General features: G+C 52.4%; 1 protein-coding gene across 4 annotated transcripts in view; it reads right to left on the bottom strand.

Annotated features, from left to right (window-relative positions):
• Positions 1–2,367: 2,367 nt before the first annotated feature.
• The window catches only part of WWC3 (WWC family member 3), a gene marked incomplete at its 5' end in the record, with an annotated part of 116,025 nt that continues 105,063 nt past the window's right edge, over positions 2,368–13,329 (bottom strand). For 3 of the 4 annotated variants that reach the window (XM_079765420.1, XM_079765422.1, XM_079765423.1), the window contains 5 exons: positions 2,369–4,781; positions 7,051–7,178; positions 7,475–7,702; positions 8,986–9,078; positions 11,997–12,161. In XM_079765420.1, coding sequence (XP_079621546.1) covers positions 4,715–4,781; positions 7,051–7,178; positions 7,475–7,702; positions 8,986–9,078; positions 11,997–12,161 — 681 coding nt within the window. In that variant the 3' untranslated portion in view covers positions 2,369–4,714. Of the gene's footprint in view, positions 4,782–7,050; positions 7,179–7,474; positions 7,703–8,985; positions 9,079–11,996; positions 12,162–13,329 lie in introns of all 4 variants that reach the window. The other variant, XM_079765421.1, reaches the window with a different exon arrangement.

The following is a 13,329-nucleotide window of genomic DNA, read 5'->3' as shown; positions in this document are numbered from 1 at the left end:
AGGGTAGCCCCCCTCAGTGGCAGCGGATCCGTGCCTCTCAATGGCCGGATAGGCCACCCCAAGTCCCGCCCCCCAGCCTCCCGCTGCCCAATCGTGGGCGTAGTGGAGTGATGGTAATTTACATGTTACTCTATTATTAGATAGGATATTTTAAAAGACCGGGTGGGGATCCAGCCCTGGCAGCCAGAGGAAGCAGGAAGGAGCCCCCCCAAGCCTTCGGGGGAGCACAGCACTGCCGTTGCCTTGATTTTTGAGACTTCTGGCCTCTAGGATATTGAGAAGTTTCTGTCGTTTTAAGCCAAGTTTGCGGCACGTTGTTACAGCGGCCAACACAGGCTTTGGGGTCTCTGAGATGCAGCTTTGACAAAAGGCAGGGGGAGAAAATGTGGTTGGTGTGCTGCCCTTTACCAGAGGGAGGGAGCACACTCAAACATAGATGCGTACCTACGTGTGTATGTATATTCACCTGCATTGTGTCCACTTCTGTGGACATGCATTATATGTGCATATATACTTGTATATCTGCTTATATTAAAAAGAATGCAGGGAGCCTGGCTGGCGTGGCTCAGGGGTTGAGCTTCAACCTATGAACCAGGAGGTCAGGGTTCGATTCCCGGTCAGGGCACATGCCCGGGTCGCGGGCTCGATCCCCAGTAGGGGGCGTGCAGGAGGCAGCCGGTCCATGATTCTCTCTCATTGTTGACGTTTCTCTCTCTCTCCCTCTCTGAAATCAATAAAAATATTTTTAAATAATTTTAAAAATTGATAGAATTATAATTGCTATCCTTTTGTAACCCACAGTGAATTCATGGATCTAGGCATTGATGGATGTTGCGAACTTAACGAAAAGAAACATCATACGCCGCCTGGCGGGTGAACATATGAATGTCCTGCCACCCACTTCCCCGCAAAGGAAGGGGCCACATGAGCGGGACTCTGCTCACGCTGCGGGATTCAGCAGCTCGTCCCCGGAGTTATTTCTAGGAGAGCTCAGAGGAGCAGGGATACAATCAGCGACGCCCAGAAAGTGGGGACTAGGACACGTGCCCTTGTTTCTTCAACAAATGACGGTGTGTGTGTGTGGGGGGGGTGGATCCTGTAGATTACAAACAGACACGACTACAGTGACACACCACTGGGCACCTGCTAGGACGGCTGCGATCAACATGACTGAACAAGCCGTGGCCAAAACGTGGAGCCACTGGAACCCCCGCCCCGCTGCCAGCCTGGCGGTTCCTCAAACAGCCCAACATCGGGCCCGGCAAGCCCGCTGGTAGAGACTCAGGAGAAATGAAAGCATCCGTCCAAAACTCGCGTGAACGATCACAGCAGCATCATTCCTAACAGCTCACAAGGGCCGTCTGGGAGCTGGGTGAACAGCGTGCGGGCCACCCACACGATGCGCTATCATTCCGCATCCAAGAGGCGTGGAGTTCTGACACACGCAGCATGCGTGACCCTGGGTAGCGTGATGCCGAGTGAAAGAAGCCAGACACACAAGGCCACACAGCTGTGACTCCATTGATAGGCAATGTCCAGAACAGGCACAGCCACGGACAGAAAGCAGATCAGCCGTCGCCGGGGACTGGGGGAGAATCAGGGAGACTGCTAATGGGTCCAGGGTTCCTTTTGGGGATGATGAAAAAGGTCCAGAATGAACGGTGATATGTGCACAGCTCTGCGTATACTAAATACTGCTGAATTACATGCTTTAAAGGGGGGAAATGTTTGGCACGTGGATTTACCAAGAAAACCAGATCGAAGGTTGCCAGCGGTGGGAGGTAAGGGGGTGCGAGAAATGGGTGAAGGGTTTACAAAATATATAAAGATTTTAAAATCCCAATAAACAGATCATATTTGGATTCCGTTCAGTTTAAAAAAGAATGATCACCCTGGCCAGGGTGGCTCAGTTGGTTGGGCTTCGTCCTGTGCATAAATGGGCTGCCAGTTCAATTCCTGGTCAGGGCGCATGCCCAGGTTGTGGGCTCGATCCCCCAGTGGGGGGCATGCAAGAGGCAGCTGATCCATGATTCTCTTTCATCATTGATTTTTTTTCTCTCTCTCCCTCTCCCTTCCTCTCTATAAAATCAATTTTTTAAAAACTCTTTAAAAAGAGAATGACCTGTGAGACGACTGGGAAGATGAACCCTGGGTAATGACATTAAGGACGTAGCTAATGTCATTTAGGGGAAGGACAGGGGAGGCAGACGGAGGGTAGACGAAGCAAGAGCAGCCACGACCGATCCGTGTGGAAGGAGGGTTGGCTGTGTGTGTGTTCATTTCACTATTTTTATGCCTCTATTTGTATGTTGAAAAAATGATACACATCTTTATATATTTACGTCTCCGTAATTACAGTATTTTTAAAAAAAGCACACAGTTCCACTTTGTTCTTAAGGCAGATTAGTTTAATTTTTATAGAAGAAATACTTTCAAGCAATACAAATGACACAATTAGAACAGAGATGACTACTGATTAGAACTTCTTCCCACAACAGGAGGTGACAATTTCACGATCAGCCGCAGTGAAGATCAAGTTCCCTTTTCCCGTGTCTGGATTCGAACTGCTGACGTGGCCCAGTGCTCTGTATCCAGGGCGCGCACAGACCAAGTGCAACAGAAGATGAAAATACCCCTTAAGACGATAGGACCTCGCTTTCTGACGCGGGGGTGGCGTCGGACGAAGCGTCCCTGAATGAATGCGGAGTCCGCCCGCCTGGCCCGGCTGGGCTGCGGCTGGCTTTGTGCCCTTTGGGGCCAGGACAGCGGGGGCTGGGGGGGGGCCCAAGCGCTCCTCAGACAGACACCGGCGCAGGCCTGCGCTTGCTTCTGGGGTTTCTGTTAAGCCCGGGGGTGGGGGGCACCCCGCGTGTAGATCTGTAGGCGCTGGGCCGTGAGATCTGTTGCCAACACCACGTGAGAGCTTTACTCTCCTGGTGGGGTGGGGGGAGGGGAGCAGAAAAGTGGCCTCAACGCACCGGCCCGCGGGGAGCCACGGCCAGGGGACTCTCCAGTGACCTGCCCCGCACCCCGAGGCCCGGGCAGACAGTGGTTGGTGAGAGTTTCAGCAGCACAGGGAGGGGGCCGGCCACTGTCCTCCCGGCTCGACGCTTCGCGCGTGTCTCTCTCTGTTGTGGGCGTGAACACAGAGAAATCAGCCAAAAAACAAAACGCAACAAAAAACCAGCGGGAGTCGAGGCACAAATACATAGCAAGAGATGACGAGGGTGAGAAGCATAAAGTTTCAGTCTTACCACCACTGACAACTTCCATTGCCCGTGACAGGTCGCGTGTCAATGAAATGCTTTTACAAAATTCACTTTTAATAAATGCAAAAGGGAAGGTGGGTTCTACAAGGGGGCGATTACAGACTAACGAGAAGAGACATCGATTTAAGGGGGCACTTCCAGGGAGGGGCAGGCGATCTAGGGAGAGAGAGTTCCGCTTTCTTCTCTAATTCGTGTGACCACCTCACTCACTTCTCTGAGGCCGCAGAAGGGAGAGTGCATTCCGTATACAATAAATACGCATTAGGCAAAATATTTATATCATTTGGCATTTCAAAAGAATAATGGGATTTTTATTACATAAAAAAATTTTCTCATGAACTACTTCTAAGATTTCTTAAGAAATATTGGGGAGATTCCAGTATTGGAGGGGGCGGGGAAGGATTCTGATCTCAATCAAATTTCTCACATCCTCTCCTGCGAATGACTCGCTGGGTGACAGCAGTCACCCGCATGCGCATGCGCTTCCTTCCCCAGAAAAGCGCCTTCAGAGATCAAGCCTAAGTCAGAGGTCAGACCGCTGTGGCCTAGGCGGAGGCACTGACCGATGACAGTGCGTTCCTAGGTCTCTTTCACTTTCCTTCATGACAGAGCAGTAGAACGGGAGCCCCACCCCGCCTTCCTGGTGGTCAAGGTCAGGGTCGGATGGGGCGCACCAGAGGGGCGGGCTGCCCGGGGCGGTGCGGGGCAGAGCGGGCAGCCGCTGGGGACAGGCAGGCCCCAGCCAGAGCCGCTTCCAAAGCTTCAACTCGGGGGGGGGGGGGGCACAGAACCGTGCGCTGACACGACACAGAAATGGGGGCTCTCGGCGCCCAGTCCCCGCGGGGGGCCGGGCTCTGCGACGGAGCCCCAGGTGGGATCTCAACAGGACACAGTGAGTGTGACAGTGGACAATATACACAATCAAGGCACACAGGAGGAACTGGTACGAGTGACGAGTTTAGCACAAGTGTTTGCATGTCCGTGTCAGAAACAAAACCGGCCCCAGAGTTCCCTTCTACTGCGTGACAAATACTGGAGAACACGGTTTCAGCCTTAAAACACATCTTAAAGTCAGTATTTTCCTTCAAGGAAAAAAAGTACTATAAATAAGTTACAATACAGTGAATTTGCCTGAACTCACTTCGTTTCTGTCTTCCAGCCTTTAAATCAAATAAAACAGCGTAAAAACTGTACACTCTTAACATGATAGTTGATCTCTTATAAAATAACTTGTCTTCAGAGATGTCGATTTCACAACAAGGAAAAACCAAGCCCTGTTGCCGTCACTATTATAAAATATATATGTATAGATATATGTGTGTTTTTTTACAAAATGTGTATATTAATAGCTTTGCACAAATATTTTAAAGACAACTTTAGCTAGTCTAAGAACTTCATGAAAATAAAACAGGAAGATAAATACTTCGTGTGTACAAAGCACTACATCAAACATCATCGGCGGGCAGAGGAGGTATGTTAATCCTTGGTCTTGTAAAAAACGCTATCTTCTCCCTGCGACGGGAAAGAATTCCAGGTTAGACGCCCATATAAACGCAAGCAGACCTGCCAGGAGGCTTGCAATACCAATCAAAGCTTCTCTTATTCACAGAACAAACTGAATTGAAATCCCAACAACAAATCTGTTTGTATATAGAGTCTCTACTTAATAAAATTTTTTTAAATTGATTTTATTTTGAGAAAGAGAGGAAGGGAGAGGGAGACAGAAACATCAATGATGAGAGAGAATCACTGATCAGCTGCCTCCTGCATGCCCCCTACTAGGAATCAAGCACACACCTCTGAATGGGAATTGAACCATTGACCTCTGGGTTAATGGGTTGATGCTCAACCACTGAGCCACGCCGGCCGGGCTGGAGTCTCTAAATTTTAATAGAAGTTGCAAAGGACTGTGAGGGCAAGGGTTTGTCTCTAGTGCCTAGAACAGTGCCTGCTACGCAGCAGGCACTCAGCAAATATTTGCTTTATTAAAAAATGAATAAATAATGTATACCAATGAAGGTGTTCTACGTCAGAATTGAAGGAAGGTAGCTATAGTGCTTTGTGTTCTTTTATGATGGGAATGTGAAAATTCAGGGTATAAAAAAATTCAGGGTAAAGTCAGGCACAAGAAGGAATGAAGTGCCCTGGACTGTTAGGCTCAGTGGTTGGGGCATTGGCCTGCAGACCGAAGGGTCCCGGGTTCAATTCCAGTCAAGGGCACGTACCTTGGTTGCAGGCTCAGTCCCTGGCCCTGGTCAGGGCACACGTGGGAGGCAGCCAAGTGATGTGTCTCTCTCACATTGATGTTTCTCTCTCTCTCTGTTTCTCTCCCTCCCTTCCATTCTCTTTAAAAAGATCAATGGAAAGAATATCCTCGTGTGAAGATTAAGAAAACAAAACAAAAAGAGGAATGAAGTTCTGACACATGCTATAATGTAGATGAACCTCAAGAAAACATTATCCGAAGAAGCCAAGCAGAAAAGACTATGTACTGTATGGCTCCGTTGATGGAAATGTCCAGAACAGGCAAATCCATAGAGACAGGGGCAGGCTGCTGATTGCCAGGGGCTGGGGGAGGGGGTGACTACTGATGGACTTCCTTGGGGGTGATGGAAGTGGTTTGGAACTAGACAGATGGAGTGGTTGCAAAACACTGTGGCTGTATTAAGTGCCGTGGAGTTGTTCACTTGAAATGGTTAGTTTTATGCTATGTGAACAGATGAGGGACACTAATCTACAGGATTCAAATTCAAGGCAGCGGTCCTCCGGTGTGGGAAGTCTGAGGCTGCTGCTGTTTGACTCTTGCCATGTGGAGTCTGTGACAATTCCCTGAACTATCTCACACCTAGGACTCGCACACTTCCTGTATGTGCGTTATGCTTCAATCAGAAAATCAGAAGGTAACAAAAAAGGCCACGGTGAAACCTATTTATATATGTAAATCACTGTGTTAATAATAGCAAACATCTGGAAAGAAACAGGTTATAAAATGGGGTATTCAGGCAAATTATACCTATGAGATGAGCTACTAAAGCCAACAAAGGGAACGGATTGCATGGCAACATGGGATATTTTCATTTAAACAAAGCTAAATGCAAAATGGAACCATGCCTGGCAGGCGTGGCTTGAGCATAGACCTATGGAACCAGGAGGTCAGGGTTCGATTCCTGGTCAGGGCACATGCCTGGGTTGCAGGCTCCATCCCCAGTGTGGGGGTTGCAGGAGGCAGCCGATCAGTGATTCTCTCTCATCATTGATGTTTCTCTCTCTCTCCCCCTCTCCCTTCCTCTCTGAAATCAATAAAAATACATTTTTTTAAAAAGAATAAGAGCCATAGCTGGTTTGGCTCAGTGGATAGAGTGTCGGCCTGCAGACTGAAGGGTCCTGGGTTCGATTCCAGGCAAGGGCACATGTCCAGATTGTGGGCTCGATCCCCAGTAGGGGGAGAGAAGGAGGCAGCCAATCACTGATTCTCTCTCATCATTGATGTTTCTATCTCTCTCTCCCTCTTCCTTCCTCTCTGAAATCAATACAAATATATTTTTAAAGAAGAAAAAGAAAAAAAGAGAAATTAACCAAAAAAAGAGTAAGAAATTTTTTAAAAATGGGACCCATTATTACTATAAGTAGCATGAAAACGGTGTCTAGAACAGAAAGAGCAGAAGAAAACCTGAAAATGCTAACAGCACGGGGAACCCTGTCTTGGGGGGTTTCGGGACTTCCGTCGGCTGATAACGACAGAGGCCCGGCAGTGGGGAGCCGGAAGCGGCCGCGCCCCTACCTGAAGGTCTGCACCTGCACGGGCTCCTTGTGGCTCTGCCCCCGCAGCTGGCAGACCCCTTTGGAGGCCTTCTTCAGCATCTTCTCAGCTGCCTGTTCTTGGTGGAAGTCAAGCTTGGTCTGTCTGGTCTGGGGCGGCAACATGGGATGAACAAGACGGTTTACTTGCAGTTTTAAGGAAGAATGAATGGATGAAGCCACTTGCAGCTCTGGGGGCGCAGAGGGGAGAAAGGCCCGCCGCACCCGCTCCCCCCAGGGAACCTTCACAGCAGCTCCTCAGGGTCACGCCTCACAGACGGGGGACCCAGAACACCCCGCTGGCCGGAGAGGCCCGGCTGCAAGGCGAGAGCGTGGCCGGCCGCGTGAGCGTTTGACCCCCCGAAAAAGGCTTCGTTCCGAGCTCGGCCCGGGCCCCGGCTGCTCACCTGCCGCTCCGCCTCCTTCAGCAGGCTCCGGAAGCGCTCGTCCCGCAGCACCCAGGGCGGGAGGTCGGTCTGGCCTCGGAGCTGGGCGTCCTCCAGGCGCTGCCTGAGCTCGCGGAGGGCGCGGATCTCCTCGTTCAGCTGCCTCTGCCGAGTCTTCGACGCCTGCAGGTCCAGCTCCAGGTCCAGGGACGTGCGGGCCATGAGCTCGGCCAGGGAGGACCTACAGGCCTGCAGGAGACCGCGGCCGTGAGCGCACTCGGCCCAGACCCGCGGGCACCGTGCGGCCAGCACGCTCGGGCCTGCTAGAAGGTTCTTCCCCCAGTACAGGAGACAATGGAGAAGAATTATCAGAGAGGTATTTGTCTTCGCGTGGCCCAGTGTTAAAAAACCAAACACATGCCCTGGCCGGTGTGGCTCAGTGGATAGAGCGTCGGCCTGCGGACTGAAAGGTCCCAGGTTCGATTCCGGTCAAGGGCATGTACCTTGGTTGCGAGCACATCCACAGTAGGGGGTGTGCAGGAAGCAGCTGATTGATGTTTCTAGCTCTCTATCCCTCTCCCTTCCTCTCTGTAAAAAATCAATAAAATATATATATAAAAAAAAAACCAAACACAACACAGATCTGGGAGAGATTAATTTAAATCTTCGTTCAATATCCAGTTAATGACAGCAAATTTTTTTCTGTAATGATGACGGATGTATATGCAAAGGCGTGTAGAAACAGACCCTCCCCTATGGGGCTGGCAGGATCAAAAATGGGCATCATCATTCTGAAGTGCTATTTCACAACATATATCAACAGCCAAAACACGTGCGTTTTCTTTCGTTCTGAAATTTCATTTTCACTTGCACTTGAACGGTACAACTGATGACGTGTACAAGTGATCCAATTAAGGTTCAGGACAAAAAAACACTAAATATATATAACATGAGGAAACTTATTAAATAAATGACAAGGTCAGCATAGAATGCAGCCATTGGAAAAAGTTAAAACACTACTGACATGGAATGTTAACTGTGCACCGCATAAGGGGAGGCATGTCATAAACCATACAAGTGCGTTGGTTTAAAATCCCAGAGCCCAGCTGCTGTGGCTCAGTGGTTGAGCGTTGACCTAGGAACTGGTTCGATTCCCAGCCAGGGCACGTGCCCGGGTTGCAGGCTGATCCCCAGTGGGGGGCATGCAGGAGGCAGCTGATCCATGATTCTCTCTCATCGTTGATGTTTCTATCTCCTTCTCCCTCTCCATTCCTCTCTGAAGTCCATGAAAATATATTTTTTAAAAATGTAAAGAACATGAATTATCTTCCATCTTAGATCATGATATTATCTTAGGAAATTAAGAAACATGGGTAACATTTTGACATCATCACGCTTTTAAAATTTGACCTAAGTGAACAAGGAAATAAATAAATGGCCTTTTAATGACTATGACCTAAAAGGCTGCCTCTAGGAAGGTTTGCGAGAACTCCCGGGAAGCGTGGGTTCCACGTTAGCTGACGTGCACACACCTGCTTGTAGCGGAGGGTCCGTCTTTCCAAAGTGTTGCGGACGAAGGGGGACTTGCGGGGCAGCGTTGAACTGTCGCTGTCGCTGCGATAAAGCTGCACCAAAAGCAATGCGGGTCAGAAAGGCGCCCTCTGCAGGTCCCCAGCCCCCTCCAACGCATGCGTCACTGTCCAGCTTTACCAACACTCCCGGTCTCAGTAAAAACAAAACCTACACAAGACTTTTTAAGTAAAACCAAAGACCAAAAAACCCCACAGAAAACCAATGAGCAAACCACCCCCACCTCCACCCAGCCCTCCCTGCGGCCATGAACTGCACCTCCCGAGCTTCCCTCTCCCCCTCCACCCCCCACCCCCGCTGATCGAGGCCACACGCTGTCCCGCCAGCAGCAGGGGGGCCGGGGATGAGGTGTGCGGCCGGGAAAGCCAGCCCTGTCCCCAGCGCTTTTCACTCTTCATCGCTGTGATGGGCTCGCTGCTGGTTTGGGCCGGATCTGGGAAAAGAGGCTTCCCAGCAAAGCAGCTCGTTCCTGGAGGACAGGCGGCTTCCCTCGGGGCGCCCGGGCCCCGGGAAAGGCTGCCTTCAAACAGCAAAGGAAGGACGCCTCCTTTACGGCGCCAAGACGCTGCGTTTCATCCGGCGGCAGGTTCTGCTCGGGGTCCCTGCCTTCTGGCCTGGCTGTCCACGCCCACCAAGGCCACATACTCAGGCAGCGTGAGCCCTGCCTCCCGACCACTGGGAACACGTATGAGAACAGAGAGGCCCCTGAAAGCATCGAGGGAGAACGCGTGCTCCCAGGCAGGGCGCAGGGCAGGCAGGAGCCGGAAGCCGCCCTGGGGGTGAAGGGTCTCCTGCTCCATCACCTCCCGATGAGCAGGCTGGCGTCTGCCCCCCAGTGTCCGCAAGAGTCTAGACCCGTGGTCGGCAAACTGCGGCTCGCGAGCCACATGCGGCTCTTTGGCCCCTGGAGTGTGGCTCTTCCACAAAATACCACGGCCTGGGCGAGTCTGTGTTGAAGAAGTGGCATTAGAAGAAGTTTAAGTTTAAAAATGTGGCTCTCAAAGGAAATTTCAGTTGTTGTACTATTGATGTTTGGCTCTGTTGACTGATGAGTTTGCCGACCACTGGGCTAGAAGAAGGAGGGGATGTGAGGGTGGCCTTCCATCTAGCGCCTCCAGCCGCCTGATGCAGCGTGGGCCCCCTCGGGTGAATCCTGACGGGGTAGGAACGCCCGGGCCGACCCTGCGCCACCCAGGGCTGCCGTGGCCCACACCCGTCGCTGCTGGCCAAGGAGAGAGGCAGGTGTCGCCAGCGTGGCCACAGGGCAGCTCAGGCCACCTGGCCCCAAGCCCTGCTGCTCACTCTGCGGTAAAGGGTTAACCTGGCCTCAAGGAGGGTCCTTGGCCCGTTCCTGGCAGGTGACCTGCAAGGCCCTGGACCCTCCTAAGTGTCTTTGGGGACCTTGGACCAGGCCACGTAGTCTCTGCCGACACTGTGATTCAGGGGCCACCAGCTTGACCTCTGCAGGGGCTGCACACCAGTCAGCCCTGAGGCAATCAACTGTGCCACCGCCCCACGCCCGCAGACACCTGGGGGCGGGGTGGGGGGAGGCTCCGGGAGCTTCCCCGCAGACAATGCGCTGCGTGCTGTCGCCTGTCGCTGCTGGGAGAGACGCGGTGGCCTGCACGGCTCTGCTGGGCTCACCCGGAAGCTGGGGCCTGGTCTCTCCCGAACTCGGCCCGGGCGCCTCTTCCTTCTGCTGACTTGGGTCTATTCAGCAACCACCTCCCTCACCCACAGAACCATGGCCCGCTGAGTCCCACGAGTCCTAGCAAATCACCGGCCCTGAGGGTGGCGGGGAGCCCTGAGCCGCAGTCCCGGCGTGGCCCGCACGGGCAGGAGGGCTTTTTATGTTGTGAGATCGACTCTGGCTTTGACCTGCTGGGCCAGCTGCTAGGCAGTTCCTTCAACAAGTCCGATTCAGGGGAGCGGGAGGGTCAAAGTTCTCCCCAATGCAATGTCCCCCCCGGACATTGTGTCAACACCACGCATGCTTAAAAGCCCTTCTCCTTCCTAGCCCGTGCGTGGCTGTCACACTGCCACTGCCTGCCAACCTCCGCCACGCTGGCCCTTCTTCAAGGACCACGGTGAGCTGGGGCTCCCCTCCGCCTGTTCACGGTTCTCAGCCCTGCGTGCACGCCAACTGCCAATCGGGGAGCATCCCAGAGCTGATGGCCAGGCCCACTGCGACCAGTGGCGACCTCTGGGGGTGGAACCAGGCACTAGCCTCTGTGAGGCCCCAATGTAGCAGCGAGGCTTAAGAACCACCCAGCGCCTCCCGCCATCACCCGTGGGTGTGAATCTACACGTGGGGAGTCGGAACCCTGTGCCTCAGTGCCCTTATGTGCAAGGCCCGAGCCCCCTGGGGACTCCGACACAGCCACTTCAGGACTCCCCCTCTCGGCAACCCGACTTCCTGATCTCAACCCCGCTTGGGGTAGTCCCTAGAGCAAGAGTGGGGAACCCTTCCCCCCCTCAAAGGGCCATGGGGTGTTTATAACATCATTCGGGGGCCCTACAAAATCACCAACTTAAACATGAGCCTGCTCTATTTGGTCAGACATTTCATTAACTCACCGCTAATGCCTTGGCAGGGCCAGACCACATGATTTTGCGGGCCTCATACGGCCCAAGGGCCGGACGTTCCCCACCCCTGGCTGAGACTGTAGAAATGAGTTACCCTGCCTCCTGACCGTGTATCGGCGCATACACAACCCTGGGAGGCTGGGGGGAAATGTATTAGAATCCAGAAGAAATGCAGTTAGATACGCACAGGCAAGGCGGGGAAATGAAACCAGCAAGGATTCGCATGCGCACAAGCATGCTGTTCACTCCTGGGATCAGCTGTGAGAGCACTTATGTCTTTTAGCATAAAAAGTAAAAATGAAAACACAACCGGCGAGGGGGGGAGGGGTGGGGAAAACTTTTCGGTGGCAAAGGAAATCCAACTTACTCTGCACACATACTGGCTCCGTGCCCCGGGCGAGAAAGTCTGGGAGCGGACAATCGTGCCGCTGCGGACGAAAGGCGAGGCGCGGGCCCGGCGGCTGGGCCTCTCCTTCGGCAGGCTCACTAGTTCTTCCGGGAACAGGTCTTCTGTGTTGGTTTCCTTATCCACCTAGACAGCAATTCGTTTATTACCACGACTTTTCTAGAACACAGCAGTGAACTTTGCAGGCACAACCACGTCCTTGCCTTCTCCGCGTGGAGCTCTCACGGAGAAGAGTAACGCTATTTCAGCGTTACCGAAATAGCCGACAGACCAGGCGCCAGGATGAAATGCCCAGACGGGGCAAACCCGCATTTCACACGTCACACATCCAACCCGGAATGTCTGCTATCTGCCAGCCCCTCCTCCTCTGACAAGGACCCCTATTTTCCTTTTTTCATGCAAAAAAGTATCTGCGTCACCTGGCCCGTGTGGCTCAGTGGTTGAACATTGACCTATGAACCAGGAGGTCACGGTTCCATTCCTGGTCAGGGCACATGCCCAGGTTGCGGGCTTGATCCCCAGTGTGGGGCATGCAGGAGACAGCCAATCAATGGTTCTCTCTCGTCAATGATGTTTCTATTTCTCTCTCTCTCCCTTCCTCTCTGAAATCAATCTATATATATAAAAGTCTAAGCAACCGTTCGACTGGTAGCTATAACACACACTGACCACCAGGGGGCAGACACTTAACACACAGGCATGGAAACATGGAACAGACTGATGAATCTCAGAGGAAGGGGGGAGGGGGGAGGGCAGGAAGAGATTAACCAAAAATCTTATATGCAGCCGAAACCGGTTTGGCTCAGTGGATAGAGCGTCGGCCTGCAGACTCAAGGGTCCCAGGTTCGATTCCGGTCAAGGGCATGTACCTTGGTTGCGGGCACATCCCCAGTAGGGGGTGTGCAAGAGGCAGCTGATCAATGTTTCTCTCTCATCGATGTTTCTAACTCTCTATCCCTCTCTCTTCCTCTCTGTAAAAAATCAATAAAATATATTTTTAAAAAATCTTATATGCATACTAGAGGCCCGGTGCACGTGCACCGGTGGGGTCCCTCAGCCTGGCGTGCGGGGACCGGGCCGAAACTGGCAGTCCGACATCCCCCTAGGGGTCCCGGATTGCGAGAGGGCACAGGCCAGGCCGACAGACCCTACTGGTGCATGAATCCGTGCACTGGGCCGCTAGTAAAAACATAATAAAAAATTTAAAAATTTTAGAAAGTCCCCTGTCCTCCTGGGCCCTGCTCTCTCTCACACACCTTGTATCAGATCCAGGATCAAATCCTCTTGGCTCCAT

The sequence above is a fragment of the Cnephaeus nilssonii genome (genome assembly GCF_951640355.1).
Source record: "Cnephaeus nilssonii genome assembly, chromosome: X".
Classification (NCBI taxonomy): Eukaryota; Metazoa; Chordata; class Mammalia; order Chiroptera; family Vespertilionidae; genus Cnephaeus; species Cnephaeus nilssonii.
The sequence above is the reverse complement of the archived record's forward strand: the minus strand, read 5'-3'. Positions and strand labels throughout refer to the sequence as shown.